Source organism: Chiloscyllium punctatum, chromosome 23, assembly GCF_047496795.1.
Source record: "Chiloscyllium punctatum isolate Juve2018m chromosome 23, sChiPun1.3, whole genome shotgun sequence".
NCBI classification, from domain to species: domain Eukaryota; kingdom Metazoa; phylum Chordata; class Chondrichthyes; order Orectolobiformes; family Hemiscylliidae; genus Chiloscyllium; species Chiloscyllium punctatum.
In genome coordinates this window covers 50,675,855-50,695,044 of record NC_092761.1, presented here as the reverse complement: position 1 = coordinate 50,695,044, position 19,190 = coordinate 50,675,855, and the positions used below count along the sequence as shown (strand labels likewise).

Here is a 19,190-nt window from a genome sequence, read left to right as displayed (position 1 = left end):
GACCTTCTCGAGGCCAAACAGGGATAAATGCTGTCCAGCCAGCCACTGATGCCCATGTCCCAGAGATAAATAAAAAAAAAGCCCAGCAACACCCATACTCCATGAATGCAACAAAAATTAGGGAATCACTCTGACAATATCTAACTGGTAATGTTTGATCCAAGAATCCTAATCCAAAAGTAGGACTGGGAAGATTGGTGTATTAATTTGCATGTGCAGGGATCAAGTGGAATGAAATTGGGTGTGATTATAATATTATGGGAAGTGATCAGGAAAATCAAGTAAGAAAAGCATATTAGGATTCAGTCCAATAAGTCTGGATGGATAATTAAATTGTGTGGGGAATGAAGAGAAGATTGGAACCTAATAGAATAGAACATTAAACATTAAGCATTAAACATTAACACTAAACATTAAACAGGTGTAAGCAGGACAGTGAAAATTGAATACAAGGTATTGATATGGAGTGTAGAAAAAATGGGGTGACTGTGTACCACTTAAAATATGAAAAACATCAGCTACCAGTTTGCCGACAGAATGATGTTTCCTGTAGATTTCATGATGAAGCATTAATGAAACCGTTTGACAGGAAAAGCAGCTTAGCTGAGTAAGTGAAACTAAAATACTAACTAGCGGAAGATGTCAAAACTTAGTACCAATAATGACAGGGAATATTTTGTAGCTTAATATGTACTCATGAGGACAGTTTATAATTCATTTCCACACACATAGGCAATATATTTCTGCAAATCAATAAATAATAAAGCATTTACTTCCAAACAGAATTGAGAAAAAATGTGTGCTGTATGTTAACTTGTAGCTGATGCATACACAGGAAGTGGTTTAATAGCAGTGGTAAGATTGTCAAACTTAGTCAGCTTCCTCTTTCCTATTCATACTGGGGCAGACATGGGACTGAAATTTGTTACTATTAGAACAAACTGTCAGTGGACACTATGACAGATTGACTCTGGCTTCGATTATTGAATTGAATGAGTGGGATTGACCATTACAGACATTGGGTAAGTGGTGTACTTTGAGTGAAAAGCAGTGTGTCTCAATCAAGTTGTTGTGGGGCCTTTAGCTGCTCAAACTATCATGGAGAGAGGCCTAGATAAGTTTTATGTAAAATCAGCATTTAACAGGAGTAACTTAATGAAATTGTTATTCAAATGTTATTTCTTTGGTCCTAAGCTGTTCTCTGAAAGTATCTGGCCCTAGTCTAATGCTGTCCAACTATTGTCTCAAATTGACAAAATTGCTTCTCATATCCGTTTGGAAATTATTTCTTGCGTCTGATTCTACTTTTCTGTATCTAATTATTAACAGACTGGATATAATCATTTGTGGAATTTTAATCTGGATAAGCTCCTGAGATTGGGACGAGGTGACTGGCTAAAATTAACAAAGTTAAAAGTCACACACCAGGTTATAGTCCAGCAGGTTTATTTGGACCTGCCTCTTCACCAGGTGGTTGTGGTGTATAAGATCATAAGATGTAGAATGTATAGCAAAAGTTTACACTGTGATGCCACTAAAATTATATATTGAAAAAGACCTGGATTGTCTGTTAAGTCTGTCATCTTTTAGAATGACCATTGTTAATCCCAGAACTGTTTTTTTAAAGTTGCATTCTCAAGTGAATTTTAACAAGAGGTGTGCCACGTCAGCTCAGATAATGCATTGAAGGTGTGAGGTGCTCTGTGTGAGGCTGTCTATGCCCCAATGTTCAGATAATTTTTTTTTCTAAAAAAGGAATTTACAGAACCTTACATGGATTCATGCAGTTTTTGAGCAAAATAAAATGTAATTCGGCAAATACAAATTCAATTCACAAACTTTTATGTGTGTGTAACTTTAAAAAAATGTTCTGGGATTTACAAATGAAAGAACTGAAACCAACATGGTCATTTTAAAAGATGAGAGACTTTACAAACAATCCAGATCTTTTTCAATATATAATTTCAGTTGCATCACATGGTAAACTTCTGCAATAAATTCTGTGTCTTATGATCTTTTACTCCACAACCACCTGATGAAGGAGCAGCGCTCTGAAAGTTAGTACTTCCAAATAAACCTGTTGGATTATAACTTGGTGTTGTACGATTTTTAAATTTGTACACCCCAGTCCAACACTGGCACCTCCAAATTAAAATGAACAAGAACAAACCAGGAAGTGGTCTCCAACCTGTTGCCATTTTTATTTAACAGTTCAGAATTGCAATTTGAAATCTACTGTCAATTTCATTAGTTTCTTGGGATTCCTGAAAATTACCAGTGAGGATATGAGAAGAAACCATTGTCAAAAGAATGAATCAAACTCCTGGAACTGCTGCAATAGATACTTAATCTGCATAACTGTTTTCTTGCTAACTCAAGGAAAGGTTTTGTTCATAGTGGTTTTATAGAGTCGTAGAGAGTACAGCATGGAAACAGACCCTTCGGTCCATGCCGACCAGATATCCCAACCTAAACCAGTCCCACCTGCCAGCACACGGCCCATATCCCTCCAAACCCCTCCTACTCAAATGCCTCTTAAATGTTGCAATTGTACCAGCCTCCACCACTTCCTCTGGCAGCTCATTCCATACACGTACACTCTGTGTGAAAAAGTTGCCCCTTAGGTCTCTTTTATATCTTTCCCCTCTCACCCTAAACCTATGCCCCCTAGTTCTGGACTCCCCGACTCCAGGGAAAAGACTTTGCCTATTTACCCTATCCATACCTCTCATAATTTTGTAAACCTCTATAAGATCACCCCTCAGCCTCCAACACTCCAGAGAAAACAGCCCCAGCCTGTTCAGCCTCTCCCTATAGCTCAAATCCTCCGACCCTGGCAATATCCTTGTAAATCTTTTCTGAACCCTTTCAAGTTTCACAACATCTTTCCAATAGGAAGGAGACCAGAATTGCACGCAATATTCTAACAGTGGCCTAACCAATGTCCTGTACAGCTGCAACATGACCTCACAACTCCTGTACTTAATACTATGACCAATAAAGGAAAGCATACAAAATGCCTTCTTCACTATCCTATCTACCTGCAACTCCACTTTCAAGGAGCTATGAACCTACACTCCAAGGTCTCTTTGTTCAGCAACACTCCCTAGGACCTTACCATTAAGTGAATATGTCATGCTAAGATTTGCTTTCCCAAAATGCAGCACCTCGCATTTATTTGAATTAAACTCCATCTGCCACTTCTCAGCCCATTGGCCCATCTGGTCCAGATCCTGTTGTAATCTGAGGTAACCTTCTTCGCTATTCACTACTCCTTCAATTTTGGTGTCATCTGCAAACTTACTAACTGTACCTCGTATGCTCGCATCCAAATCATTTATGTAAATGACAAAAAGTAGAGGACCCATCACCGATCTTTGTGGCACTCCACTGGTCACAGGCCTCCTGTCTGAAAAACAACCCTCCACCACCACCCTCTGTCTTCTACCTTTGAGCCAGTTTTGAAACCAAATGGCTAGTTCTCCCTGTATTCCATGAGATCTAACCTTGCTAATCAGTCTCCCCTTGTCGAACACCTTACTGAAGTCCATATAGATAACATTTACTGCTCTGGTCTCATCAATCCGCTTTGTTATTTCCTCAAAAAACTCAATCAAGTTTGTGACACATAATTTCCCATTTATGCTTTGAGATTCTCCAACACTTCAGTGTGAGTGGTGCCTTCACAGTCTTAGGGTGAAATCTGGATTAGTATCAAATGATCAAAAATCAAAAGTTAAACTAAATAGCAGGGGGCTGGGAACCTATGCAGGAAGTTGGAGGTAAGTAAAGTGGGGACAGAAACAAAAGACAGTAAGGGGAAAAGTGAAAGTAGAAGGCAGAGAAACCAAAGACATAAATCAGAAATGGTCACATTAATTCGTAAAGAGCAATACATGTCAAAAGAAACACAAGTCTGAAGGCTCTTTGTCTCAATGCGAGCAACTCTCTTTACGCAGAGAGTTGTGAATGCAGGAATGCGTTGCCAGCAGTGGTGGTAGTGGAAGCCAAGTCTTAGGGACACTTAAGCGACTGCTGGGCATGTACATGAGTTGCAGTGAGTTGAGGGATGCGTAGGTTAAGTTATTTTATTTTACATTAAGATTAACCCTCGGCCTGTTCTGTGCTGTACTTTTCTGTGTTTTATGTTCATTTGTCATAAGGTGAATGAATTAACTGCACAGACAATTGTTAATGGATATGGAGTCCTGAAACCAGGGTGACCAAGATGGGAACTCAACAGTCAGGGGTAATCAATTTTCAGGAAAAATAGATGGAAAGGGAGGGGAGGTGGGGTTGCAATTCTGGTTAAGGAGGAGATTAACATAATAGTAATTAAGGACATTGGTCTAGATGAGGTAGAAACTGTAAAGGCGGAGCTGCGGAACACTGAAGGGAAAAATATGTTAGTGGGAGTTGTGTACAGACCACTAAACAGTAATTGCAAGATTGGAGATGACATCTAACAGGAAATTAGAGATGTGTACAGTAAGGATAAGGTGCTTATTATGGGTGACTTCAACCTGCATATTAATTTTTTTTTTAACTTGGTAGTAATGCAATAGTGGAGGATTTCCTGAATGTCTGAGAGATGATTTTTTTTATTAATACGTCATGGAACCAACAAGAGAGCAGGTAACCCTACACTGGCTGTTGTGTAATGAGAGAGGATTAATTAGCATCCTTGTGGTACGAGATCCTTTGGGCAAGAGTGATCATAATATGATAGAATTCTTCTTAAGATGGAGAGTGACATGGTTAAATCTGAAACTAGGGTTCTGAACTTAAAGCAAGCTAACTTTGATGGTATGAAGCATGCATTGGCTAGGATAAGCTGGCCAAGAAAACTTATGGGGTTGATGGTGGATTGGCAATGGCAGACATTTAAAGAATATATGGATGAACTTCAACATTTATACATCCTTGTCTGGCGTAAGAGTAAATCAGGGATGGTGGTTCATCATCACTAACAAGGGAAATCAGGCTTAGTGTTAAAGTCAAAGAGGAGCATATAAATTGGCCAGAAAAGCAGGAAATCTTGAGAACAGGGAGAACTTTAAAATTCAGCAGAGGAGGACAAAGGGTTTAATTTGTAAAGGGAAAAGAGAATATAAGAATAAATTTATGGAAAATGGAAAAACTGACTGTAAAATCTTCTGTAAATAGGTGAAGAGAAAAAGACTGGTTAAAACAAATATAGGTCCCTTACAATCAGAATCAGGTGAATTCACAACAGACAACAAAAAGATGATAGTTCAGTTGAACAAATGCTTTGGATCTGTCTTCACAAAAGAAGGACAAAAATAACCTTCTGGAAATGCTAGAGGATGAAGAGTCAAGCGTGGAGAAGGAACTGAAAGAAATCCTTATTAGTCAGGTATTGGTATTGGGGAATTTGACAGGATTAAAACCCAATCAGTCTTGAGAGCTAAGGAAGTGGCCCGAGAATTAGCGGATGCATTGGTGATCATTTTCCAGCATTCTGTAGACTCTGGAAGTGTTCCAATAATAGCTAATGTAACTCCACTTTTTAAATAAGCAAGGAGAGAGAAAATAAGGAATTGTAGGCCGGTTATCTTGACATCCCTGATGGGGAAAATGCTGGAGTCCCTTAATTAAGGCTGTAATAACTGAACCTCTGGAAAGCAGTGACAGAATTGGTCCAACTTAGCATGGATATATGAAAAGGAACTCTTGTTTGGCAAATCTTCTGAAATTCTTTGAGTAGTAGAGTAGGCAAGGGTGAATCAGTGGATGTTATATGTATTTGGACTTACAAAAAGCTTTTCACAAGAGCTTGGTAAGCAATGTTAAAGCACATGGGGGTAATATATTGATGTGGATAGAGAAATGTTTGGCAGACAGGAAGCAGTGAGTTGGAATAAATGGGTCCTTTTCAGAATGGCAGGCAATGACAAGTAGGATACAGTGCTGGAAACCCAACTGTTCACAATATATATTAATGATTTGGACAAAGGATTTGAATGCAATATCTCCAAATTTGCAGATGATTCTAAGCTGGGTGGGAGTGTGTGCTGTGAGGAGGAAGCTAAGAGGATGCAGGATGACTTGGACAGGTTGGCTGAGTTAGCACAAACTTGACAAATGTAATATGATGTGAATAAATGTGAGGTTATCCACTTTGGTGGCCAAAATAGGAAGACAAATTATTGAATTACAGCAGTTCAGGAAAAGGTGAGTTGCAACGAGACCTGGTTGTCATGATGGAACAGTCACTGAAGGTTGGCATGAAGGTTCAGCAGGCAACAAGCCAAAGGATTCTAGTATATGTGTAAGGATGTTTTGCTGTAGTCATAAAGGACCTTGGTGAGGCCACATTTTCAATATTGTGTGGCTTTGGTTTCCTAGTCTCAGGAAGAATATTCTGCCTACTGAGGGAGTTCACCAGACCGATTCTTGAGATGGCAGGTTTTATGTATGAGGAAAGACTGGGATTGTACTCACTGGAATTTAGAAGAATATATAAAATCCTGATGGGACTGGATAGGTTAGATGCAGGAAGAATGTTCCCAATGTTGGTAAAGTCAGAATGAGGGGTTACAGTCTAAGACAATAGGGTAAGCCATTCAGGATTGAGATGAGGAAGAATTTCTGTACTCAGATAGTTGTGAACCTGTGGAATTCTCCCCCACAGGAAGCTGTTGGGGCCAGTTTATTAGATCTATTCAAGAGAGAACTAGGTGTGGCCCTTGTGGCTAAAGGGATCAAGTGATACGGAAAGAAAGAAGAACTGAGAGACTGAAATTGCAATATCTCCAAATTTGCAGATGATTCTAAGCTGGGTGGGAGTGTGTGCTGTGCATTAAATTGCATGCATCACTACTCATGATCATATTGAGTGGTGGTGCAAGCTTGAAGACCCAAATGGCGTATTCTTGCTCCTATTTTATATGTTTCCATGTTTTCTTGATTTTATGATTCTAATGTAAAAGCCAGGACCAACACCAGCATCAACATACAAGACTCGAATCAACAGTAACACCAGCAACATCAACAATACCAGGCCCACACCAACACTAGCACCAACCATATCACAAGCACCAACACAGGCACCAGTAGCAATAGCAACAATAGTAGCATCACAACATAAGTGCCAAGACCAATACCAACACCAGCAACACCATGTCCAGCATCAGCTTCAACAGCAACAGCAACACCAACATAAACACCACCACCAACGCCAACACGAACAAGAACAGGGAATTCACTTGTTCTGAAGATATCGGACGAGTTGAATATTTCTAGCTTTATGATTTGGATTTCCAGCATACCAAGTATTTTGGTTTCATTTCAATTTCTCTTGAAATCTTGGGAAAATTCATTCTTCAGCAAATATCATTAAAGTAGATGAACTGCTCATCATCTTGCTGCTTTTATACAAGTTGCCTGTGATTCTTCACTCGATAAAGTCATTGAGTTGTAAAATATTCATAGCTTATATGAGACTTCCCAGGATGTTGCCGGTTACGAGGAATTTCAGCAAGGAAGGATCGGACGAATTGGGGTTATTTTCCTTAGAGCAGAGGAGATTGAGAAGGGACATGTTTGGGATGTACAGAATTATGAGGGGCAGAGATAGGGTAGTCAGGAAGAAAGATTTCCCCTTGACAGAGGGCTCAATGACCAGAGTCATAGATTTAAGGTAAGGGGAAGTAGGTTTACAGGAGATGTAAGGAAAACCGTTTTCATGCAGAGTTGTAGTGGGAATCACTGCCTGTCAGTGTGTTAAAAGCAGAAACCCTTATAACATTTCAGAAGTATTTAGATGTACATTTGTGATGCCAAAACATAACGAAACTATGAGACAACTGCTGGAAAATGGCATTAGAATAATTAGGACTTTGACTGGTGTCAGATCTCTCTGACTCTACAGCTCCATGGTCATTCTGAAGATAGAAAAAGATGCCATAGAAAATAGGAGCTCATTTTTATTGATCGCTTTTCTAAAACATTTTTCTAATGGCATTTTGCAGTGACGGGCAAGATGGAAGTTTCATCTGAAGCTTCCTGGGAGAGCAGCACCTCCAGAAAGCGCAGAGCCTGGGCTAAGAGCAGGGATCAATGGCACACTGTGGATGAGAATGTCATGGGCACAACCTCTAGCTCAGGTAAGAATCTGTCTGGACTACACTTCTCTGGAATCACTTCCTTTGACACATATTTTAAAGTATTAATTTGTTCTGCAATTTTCTTCTGTGCAGATCATAACCAGTATTCCCAGTTTGCCCCATTAAATTTATGCCAGTTGAAAGCATCATCCATCCCATGGATATTCACCTACCAATCCCAACTCTTCTCTTTTCCGGAGATTAAACCCTCAGCTAGTTCAATCTTTCTTCATGGAGATTATTTCTCAGATTTTGTAATTCTTTGCACACTGTCTCCAGGGGAGAATAGAACTGTACACAATCCTTAAAACAAGCTCTAACCTATGTTCTATACAGGTTTAACACAAGTTCTAACCTCACAAAATAAAATCCATTTGTTTTATTGTGGTCTTAATAACCAACTAAAATTTTATTTTTTGCTGGAGCTCTGCAGCAGGCCCAAGACAGAAATATTGGCCAGGAAGAATAGTGCTGTGTTGAAATGGTAGGCAACCAGAAACACAGAAACATAGAAACTAGGCGCAGGACTAGGCCATTTGGCCCTTCAAGCCTGCACAGCCATTCAATATGATCATGGCTGATTATGCAATTTCAATATCCTTTTCCTGATTTCTCTCCATATCCCTTGATCGTTTTAACCACAAGTGCCACATCAGGTTCCCTCTTGAATAAAAGTTATAACTAATGAACTGGCTCTAATAGCTTTCTGTGGAGAAGAATTTCACAGGTTCCAAATTCCCTGAGTGAAGAACGTCTTCTTCATCGCAATCCTGAATGGCTCATCCTTTATCCTCAGACTGTCACTGTCTTGGACTTCACCAACATCGAGACCATTCTTCACACATCTAGCCTGTCAAGTCCCATCAGGATTTTATGTTTCTCTCGGATCTCCCCTCACTCATCTAAATTCCAGTGAGTATAAGCCCAGTTGATCCAGTGTTTCCTTATATGTAAGACCCGTCATTCCAAGAATCAGTCTTGTGAACCTTCACTGGACTCTCTCAATAGCAAGAATATCCTTCCTCAGACTAGGAGACCAAAACTGCACACAATACTCAAGATGTGACCTCAACAAGGCCCAGAATAACAGCTGCAAGGCATCCTTACGCTGATATTCAAATCCTCTCGTTATGAAAGCCAGCATGCCATTAGCTTTCCTCACCGCCTGCTGCACCTGCATGACAACCTTCACCTTAAGGTCAATTTTACCAACAGCATGTAGATGTTTGAAAAAGTAGTCTCCCAGCTGTGCTTCATCTCCCATGTGTAGAGAAAACCACATTGTGAGCAAATCGAGTAAGGTACAGGTAAAATGCTACTTTACCAGGAGGCTGTGACTGGACCCTTGGATAGTGAGGAAGGAGGAAGTAAACAGGAAGATTACACCTTCTGTGATTGCATGGGACAGTAGCATGTGGGTGTGGGGATGTGTTGGGAGTGGGGGAGGAGTGGAAAGGGTCCCAGAGGGAATGGTCCCTATGGAATTCTGAGACAGGAAGGGAGAGGAGTATGTGTTTAATGGTGGCATTGCACTGGAGGTAGCAGAAATCTTTTAATCTTTTATAATCCTTTGGATGTGAATGCTGGTGGGTGGAAAATGAGGACCAGTAGTACCTATTGCTATTGTGGCAGGGAAGAGATAAGTGCAGCATGTGGGTCAGACTTGACTTAGGTCCCTGTCAACCACAATAGTGGGGAATTCTCAGCTAAGGACAACCCCTCCCCCCTCCCTTACATAGAAAAATTGGGAGAATGGAGTCTTTACAAGAAGTGGGATATGAGGATGTTTAGTCCAGGTAACGTTTGGAGTCAATGAGTTTATGGTGAATATCAGTCACCCTCCAGAAGTGGAAACACAGATCTGGAGGAAGAGAAGAGAGGAGTCAGAGATGGATTGGGTGAATGTGAGAGAAGACTGGAAAGTGGAAACAAAATCAATAAGTTTTTCCAATTCCAGACATGAGAGGGAAGCAACACAGATTATATCATCGATGTACTAGAGAAAGAATTGGATGAAGGACCTGAGTTTCCAAGGAATGTTTCGCAAACCCTCAAAGAGACAGGGATAACTTGGGCTCACATGGGTACCCATGGCCAAAACTTTGTTTTGAAGAATGTAAGAGGAGTTAAAGGAGACAGTGTTTAAGGTAGCCAGCTAGACAGAGGAGGATGGCAGTGGATTGAAATAATTCAGGCTGTTTTCCCATCCACTTCCAACCCTGTCTGCCTATTGCTATGCTCCAGCAAGACTCAGTGCAAGCTGAAAGAACAGCATCTCATTTTCTGCTTGGGAGCCCTTCAGGACTGAATGTCGTGTTCAAAAATTTAAGGCCCTGAATATCTTCTTCCACATCCTTTACTCACTCCTTCTTCCCTAGCCATGTCTTTACCTTTGGCTGCTTTCATCACAATCAACCCATTTTCACCACTAATGGTCCCTATTATCAGCTTTTAGAAATTAGAACATAGAAAGTAAAACTGTACAGCACAGGGATGCATCCTTTTGCCCATGATATTGTGTTGAACATGAAGCTAAATTAAACTAATCCTTTCTGTCTGCCCTTGGTCCATATTGCTCCTTTCCTTGCATATTCTTTGCTAAGTCTCTGAAATGCCCTCTCATATGATTAGATTACTTTACAGTGTGGAAACAGGCCCTTTGGGCCAACAAGTCCACTCCGACCCGCCAAAGCACAACCCACCCATATCCCTAACCTAACACTACGGACAATTTAGCATGGCCAATTCACCTGGCCTGCACAGGTTTGGACTGTGGGAGGAAACCAGAGCACACCCACGCAGACACAGGGAGAATGTGCAAACGCCACACAGTCAGCCTGAGGCGGGAATTGAACTCAGGTCTCTGGCGCTGTGAGGCAGCAGTGCTAACCACTGTGCCACTCTTCCTAGCGCACCCTTATCCATCCGTTTCTGTATTCAACTGCAGCTCTCTCTGTTTGGGCACTTACTCCAACTATCATTTACTCTTTTGCCACCTCTATTCCCCACATCTATCCTGTGTCTTCAACATATATATCACATTTTCTTAGCGACAATCAATTCTGAAGAAAGGTCATTGGATCCAAGACATTAACTCTGCTTTATCTCCATAGATGCTGCAAAACTTACTGAGTTTCTCTGGTAATTTCTGTTTTTTTTTCCAGATTTCCAGCATCCCTAGTTCTTTATTTTTGTCCTACATCTGTCTCTTAGTCTTTCTTATTTATAGACCTATTTTCCAACCTCCATGTTTTTCCTATCAAAATGTATCACTTCATACCTATCCATATTAATGTTCATTTGAAAATTACGTGCCCCTTTTGAATGTTGTTTAATGGTTTCCAGTACTTTGTATGTTAACTTGCCCCCTTAAGTGTGCTACCTGCAGATTTTGATACTGCATTTCCAATTACTGAGTCCAAATAAATTTTATAAATTATGAAATGCAGTGGTCTCAGCATTAATCCTCATTGAACATCACTTCACACATTTTTGTAATCTAAGGCAGGTGGTGGTATAGTGGTCCCTGGACTAAGTAATCCCATATCCCAGGTTCTGGGAATATGGGTTCAACCTCTGCCATGAGTAGTAAAATTTGATTTCTAAAAAAATTCAAAGCACCCTAATGGTAACTATGTGTCAGTCATTTTTAAAATCCATCTCGTTCACAAATGTCCTTTTGGAAATTAAATCTGCTGGCCTGCAAGTATGTCCAAGTGACACATGGTTGACTGTGAAATGTCCTATGAGTGGTTAGGAAAGGACAATAAATGCTAGCTTGTCTAGAAATTCCTAAATCCCATGAATGAATTGAAAACAACCTACTTTTAAATCCTGCTCTTTTCTGCATTATTGCCATATGTTCCTAGATTTCAAATATTGCTGTTATTAATGGTTGGAGTCATACCTGGCACATGGGAAGATAGTTGCAGTTGTTAGAGATCAGTCATCTCCAGCTATTTCACTGATTACCTTCCCTCCAATATAAGATCACTAATGCTGCATAATGTTCAGAATAAATCATAACTCCTCAGATACTGAAGCAAGTCCAACTGCAGCAAGACTTAGACAATAGCCAGGCTTGGGGTAAAAAGTGGCAAATAAAATGTGCCAGACAATGACCATCTCAAACAAGAGAGAATCTAAATGTCACCCCTTGGCATTCAAGTGCATGACTGGCACTGAATCTCCTGCTATCAACATCCTGGATGTTATCATTGACCAGAATCTAAACTAGACATATAAATACTATGGTTATAAGAGCAGGTCAGAAACTCGAACTTCTCATAGCCGGTCCATCATCAACAAAGCACAAATTATGAGAGTGCTGAAAACCACTTCCCTGGATGAGTGCAGCTCCTCCAACACTCAAGAAGCTTGATACTTTCCAGCCTGCTTGATTAGCATGACATCCATCATATAAATGAAATTTAAAGCAGTAGTTTACACAGTTCTGTACACTTTAAAATCTAGGTTCCAAGTAGTAATAAAAATAATTTATCATAAATCATCAGCACATAAGTGATTCCTTTCTATGAGAAGATTACAAAGAGAAACACTACAGTATAAAATAAAAGATACAATTCTATAAAGGAGGTAGCAACAGAAGTCACTGACAAAGACAGGATAGGTTGAAACAGATTTTAATAAACCATTTGACATCTTAAGCTTTATTAATAGCACACATACTATAAGAGTAAGGGTGAAAAGATTGAATTAATTTTGTACAAAACCCTTGTTCAGCCTGGAGCATTGTGTTCAGTTCTGGGTGCCACACTTTTAAAAATACATGAAAGCATGAGAGTGCAGGGAAAAAAACAAGAATGATTCCAGGGATAAGGAACTTCATTTGAGTATGATTGGGTTGTTTCTCTTGGAGAAGAAAATGTCGAGAGAAGTTCAGATATAGGTGTTCAAAATCCTGAAACAGAGTTGATAAGGAGAAACTGTTCCCATTGGTGAATGGATCAAGAACAAGCGTGCACGGTTTTAAGGGAATTGGGAAAATTAGGTGGAGATATGATGTAAAATATTTTCACACAGTGTGTGTTTGGGATCTGCTAAGAGTATACTGAAGGAAGGTTTAGTTGAGGTATTTGAGAGTGCATCTTATCAATATCTGAAAACTAAAACTTGCAGGAGAAGGCAAGTTGTGGCACTAGGTGCATTATTTCTTCACAGGGCCAACACAGATAAGTTTGACTGAATAGTCTCCTTCTATTCAGTATACACTGTTTGCTTAAGTGCTTGGTTTGTACGTAAAATATTTTAGTCTTGAAAGCCTCCTATTGTCCATTTACTGTTCTCCTGGCTGTCTTGTTTCCAGCCACTAACACAGGGTCCTTGCTAGCATCTCCCAAATTCACTCTCTTCCAGTTGAAAAGGCTTTGATTCACGGAAACTGACAACATAGCAGTAGCTATTTGGTCCATTGCGCCTGTACAGCCCTTTGAAAGACCAGTCGCACATGGTTCAGCTTCCTGACTTTTTGTTGGCATTCCTCTCTCTCATGTACTTGTCCAACTTGCTTTTAAAATTACTTATGGAATCAGCTTCTACTACCTTTTCAAGATTACAGGTCGTAGGCAGCATGGTGACGCAGTGGTTAGCATTGCTACCTCACAGCACCATGAAACTAGGTTTGATTCCAGCCTTGGGTAACTGTGTGGAGTTTGCACATTCTCCCTTTGTCTACGTAGGTTTCCTCCGGTTTCCCTCCACAATCCAACAATGTGCAGTTTAGGTGAATTGGCCGTGCTAAATTGCCCATAGTTTTCAGGGGATATGTAGCTTAGGTGCATTAGTCAGGGATTCTAATTTTAAAAATGGATTAACATTACCAGCATCTCCAAATCATAGTCAGGGATAGATGAGTAGGTATTCTATTCCTGTTGTCACGTGTTTTTCATGTTTTATTTGTTCACTTTCTGACTGAAAGCAAGTTAGTCTTGAATATGTTATGACATGTTTTTCAAAGTTTTCTGGATAAGCAAACTTTGAAGAAATGGCTGACAACAAAATCTCAAGTTTAACTTGTTATGACATGTTGGTGAACCATTCTGGTTAATCTGCCTGGATTAATTAAACGAGCCACCCAGTAAAGCTCACCTCACCTCGTAATCTGTTAAAATGTATAAGTAACAGAGCACTCCCAAATTCCAATATTTAATAAAAATAATATCAATTTATTATTTAACTCTAAAAGTGAACATTAAACATCTGCCTCCAACTATATAACAATATACTGTTCTAATAAAAACACTTATTAAAATTACATCAACTTAATTTCAAAACCATACAATGGTTGTCGTTAGTGTCTCTCCTCTTCCAGCTGAAGATCTCCCTGGGTCATTTTTTTTCTTTTACTGCAAATTTTCTTCATCTGAAAGGTACCTTGATAGAAAGTGTTTTGATCTTTTGTCTCTCTCTCTCTCTCTCTCTCTCTCTATCTCTCGGTGGCAGTTACTCTTTCGATGACAGTTGCTCTGTCAATGTCTGTTTGAGATTCAAAATGCCTGCATTTTTTTAAACCTCCAAAATCAAACAATCTCATTGATTAGATGTTGGCAAAAACAATAAATTCAAACTCGATTGGGTTTTAATATCCTGGAGCATAACTTAAACTGATTGGTTAAATTAGAATTGTTGTCAAAACAGCAACCAACTCAGGTATCCATTTCACAGCCAAACGTTACATATTTTCAATTTTCCAGTACACTCTCCAGTACAAACACAAAAGTGTTTGCTGTTGGGAAAAGTGATTGTAATAGACTATAGTAGTGAATGGTTGCATGCTTAGAGTCAGTGCTGAAAATGTGTCGCTGCAAAAGTGCAGCAGGTCAGTCAGCATCCAAGCAGCAGGAGAATCGACGTTTCAGGCATGAGCCTTTCTTCAGGAATGAGGAAAGTGTGCCAAGCAGGCTAAGATAAAACGTAGGGAGGATGGACTTGGCGGATGGGCGTTGGAAATGCGATAGGTAGAAGGTGGTTAAGGTGAGGTTGATAGGCCGGAGTAGGGATGGGGGCGGAGAGGTCAGGAAGAAGATTACAGGTTAGGAAGGTGGTGCTGAGTTCGAGGTTTGGGACTGAGACAAGGTTGGGGAGGGGAAATGAGGAAACTGGAGAAGTCTGAGTTCATCCTTTGTGGTTGGAGGGTTCCTAGGCGGAAGATGATATGCTCTTCCTCCAGCCGTTGTGTTGCTATGGTCTGACGATGGAGGAGTCCAAGGACCTGCATGTCCTTGGTGGTGTGGGAGGGGGGAGTTGAAGTGTTGAGCCATGGGGTGGTTGGGTTGGTTGGTCCGGGTGTCCCAGAGGTGTTCTCTGAAACGTTCCGCGTGTAGGCAGCCTGTCTCCCCAATATAGAGGAGGCCACATCGGGTACAGTGGATGCAGTAAATGATGTGTGCGGAGGTGCAGGTGAATTTGTGGCGGATATGGAAGGATCCCTTGGGGCCTTGGAGGGAAGTAAGGGGGGAGGTGTGGGCGCAAGTTTTGCATTTCTTGCGGTTGCAGGGGAAGGTGCCGGGAGTGGAGGTTGAGTTGGTGGGGGGTATGGACCTGACGAGGGAGTCACGGAGGGAGTGGTCTTTTGGGAACGCTGATAGGGGAGGGGAGGGAAATATATCCCTGGTGGTGGGGTCCGTTTGGAGGTGGCGGAAATGACGATGGATGTTGCGATGTATATGGAGGTTGGTGGGGTGGTAGGTGAGGACCAGTGGGGTTCTGTCCTGGTGGCGATTGGAGGGGTGGGGCTCAAGGGCAGAGGAGCAGGAAGTGGAGGAGATGCGGTGGAGAGTATCGTTGATCACGTCTGGGGGGGGAAATTGCGGTCTTTGAAGAAGGAGGCCATCTGGGTTGTTCGGTATTGGAACTGGTCCTCCTGGGAGCAGATGCGGCGGAGACAAAGGAATTGGGAATATGGGATGGTTTTTACAGGGGGCAGGGTGGGAGGAGGTGTAGTCTAGGTAGCTGTGGGAGTCAGTCGGTTTATAGTAAATGTCCGTGTTGATTCGGTCGCCCAAGATAGAAATGGAGAGGTCTAGGAAGGGGAGTGAGGAGTCTGAGACAGTCAAGGTAAATTTGAGGTCAGGGTGGAAGGTGTTGGTAAAGTGGATGAACTGTTCAACCTCCTCGTGGGAGCATGAGGCAGCGCCGATACAGTCATCGATGTAGCGGAGGAAAAGGTGGGGGTGGTGCCAGTGTAGCTGCGGAAGATGGACTGTTCCACATATCCTACTAAGAGGCAGGCATAGCTGGGGCCAATGCGGGTGCCTGCTTAGAGTCAGTGTAATGTATATGGATTATGTACTAATTGTATTGGTCTAATGTTTTTTAAAAAATGAAGCCATCTTTGGATGTTGATGGTTCAGTTTTTTAAGGGGGCTTCTGATGATTTGAGAGGTAAATTTGCCCTTTTGATTTGAAAAGACTGAAGTATAGAGCAATCTATCAGAACCACTAGAGTAAACAGCTTGTGAGGCCTAGGGATATTTTTAAAAGTTGGAAAAGTAGAAGTAGCCTGAATTTCCATTGATACACAATTTTTAGTTTAGCTTTCAGCATTTGCAGTTGGAGTCTGGAAGAAGAACAAGCTATGATTTTTCTCTCTCGGTTACAGCCAAATACTGCCTGCTGTGGGATTTGCATGTGAGGCAGTCTGTTTTCTGAATTTGTCAAGGCCATGTTTATGGTATGTTACTATACTAGAACAATTAATTAAATAAATAAAGGTTACTATATCTACTACTGTGTTACGTTTTCAAATAGAGTTAAATTATCCCTTTTGTTATTTTGTTGTATTTTAGCTATTATGGGTAGCACGGTGGCTCAGCGGTTAGCACCACTGCCTCACAGAGCCAGGGACGCGGGTTTTGATTCCAGCCTTGGGTGACTGTCTGTGTAGAGTTTGCACATATTCCCTGTGCCTATGTGGGTTTCCTCCGGGTGCTCTGGTTTCCTCCCACAATCCAAAGATGTGCAGTTGAGGTGAATTGGCCATGCTAAATTACCCATAGTGTTCAGAGATGTGTAGATTAGGTACATTAGTCAGGGGTAAATATAGGGTTGGGGAATGGGTCTGGATGGGTTATTCTTTGGAGGGTCAGTGTGGACTTGTTGGGCCAAAGAGCCTGTTTCCACCCTGCAGGGATTCTAATTTTAATTACAGTGTGAATTGCTTCTGGAATACAATACCTCACATTTACTTTTAAAATAAGAAAAAGCTATATATATTTTGAGGAGGCCTGGTCTAGACCACAACAGTCAGGTGAATCATTCTGTCAGAGATTCTTTCCACTTTAGCCCTCATTTCCTCATGTAATACATTTCCAGGAATTTTGTTTTTTCACTCATCACTCTATGAAAGTAACCTTTTCATCCAAAACCAATTGCTTTTGCTTTATTTTCAGGATCCTATGATTTATATTCCTTCTCTCATCATCAGGTCAGTTGCCTCGTACTTCATTCAGTCAGGTAGTGATGTTTAGATTTGCATAGCTGGGCCAGATTGAACCATCAGGAATGGGAGTGAGTGAGTTTTTGTTGCACTGTATTCTCACTATCTCTCTCTGATTGTTATGTATTTCTTGTTTGTTTCCACAGGAGATTCTGTTGACAAAATAAAAAGTTGGCTGGAAGATTGTGGGTAAGATGTCTGAATTCTGAAGCTGTTTCAACTTTGGAATCTGAAATAAAAATAGAAAATACTGGAAATGCTCAGAAGATCTGCTAGCATTTGCAACTATGAAAATGAAATGAATGTTTCAGAATGTTTCAGTTCTCATCAGCTGTCTTATAATCGCTGTGGTCTTACGTTATTGTAGGAAGCTTGCTCCTTAAAAGAACAATCAAGAAATTCTAGTCTCCTACTTTTCCAATAACTCCTTTCAAAGGTGGCCTTTAATTTGATGAGAGGTGTTGATAGAGTACATAGACAAACATTGCTTCCTCTTCCCTGACTCACTCTTAGTTCCCTTCTCAAAACCCATCAGTGAATGGGAACAGTTCTCTTGTCCAAACTTGTCATAATCTTGTACATCTCTGTCAAATCTCTCTCAATGTCTTTTGTTCCTTGGAGAATTAACCCATTTTTTTCTAATCTAATCTTGTAATAAATTTCCTCATTCGTGGAACTATTCTTCTTAAATCTTCTTTGAATTCTGTAAAGGACTTTCACATTCTTCCTAAAGTATGTTGATTGGAAGTAAACACAAAACTGCTATATATATAAAGTTTCACCAGAGCATCCTTGCCTTTGGACTCAATTCCTCTATTTTTAAAGCTCAGGTTCCCATAGGAAACATTGTCTCAATATGTCAGAGGGATGTACAGCACAGAAACAGCTCTTCAGTCCAAGTCATCCATACTGACCAGATATCCCAAATAAATGTAGTCCCATTTGCCAGCATTTAGCTCATATCTTTCCAAACCCTTATATTCATATACCTATCCAGATGCCTTTGAAATGTTGTGGTTATATCAGCCTTCACCATTACTCCAACAGCTCATACACTATCCTCTGTGTGAAAAAAAATACATCTGATGTCCCTTTTAAATCTTTCCCCACTCACCTTAAACCTATGCCCTCTAGTTTTGGACTCCATCACCCTGGAGAAAAGACCTTATCCATGCCCCTCATGATTTTATAAATCTCTATAAGGTCACACCTCAGCCTCTGATGCTCCAAGGAAAATAGCCTCTCCCTATGGTTCAAACCTTCCAGCCCTGCCAACATCCTTGCTAATCTTTTCTGAACCCTTCAAGTTTCACAACATCAGTCCTATAGCAGGGAGACCAGCCGATCACTTTCAAAAGATTAATTCCACTGAAGTCCAAGATCACTCTTATTGAACTGTGTCATTAGGTTTAGTTGCCTCCCCCTGAACATTCTGCCAAAATACATCACCTCAAACTTCTAATTTTAGATCCAAGATCTCTTGCATGAACATTCTGCTGGCCTATCTATTTCTTGTTACAATGAGTTTGCCACAACTCCAAGTTTGGTATCATTGTAAAAATTTGCACATTTCTTCTATATTCCAAAAGTCAAGTTATTTATAA

The 19,190-nt window shown here is 40.6% G+C and overlaps 1 protein-coding gene across 1 annotated transcript in view; it reads left to right on the top strand.

The window, feature by feature from the left end:
• The first annotated feature begins 906 nt into the window (after positions 1-906).
• Positions 907-19,190, top strand: part of tespa1 (thymocyte expressed, positive selection associated 1) — a 92,387-nt gene continuing 74,103 nt past the window's right edge. Inside the window, exons 1-3 of the mRNA XM_072592978.1 lie at positions 907-1,022; positions 7,995-8,129; positions 17,733-17,775. Of these exons, the coding sequence (XP_072449079.1) occupies positions 8,006-8,129; positions 17,733-17,775 (167 nt within the window). The 5' untranslated portion in view covers positions 907-1,022; positions 7,995-8,005. The remainder of the gene's footprint in view (positions 1,023-7,994; positions 8,130-17,732; positions 17,776-19,190) is intronic.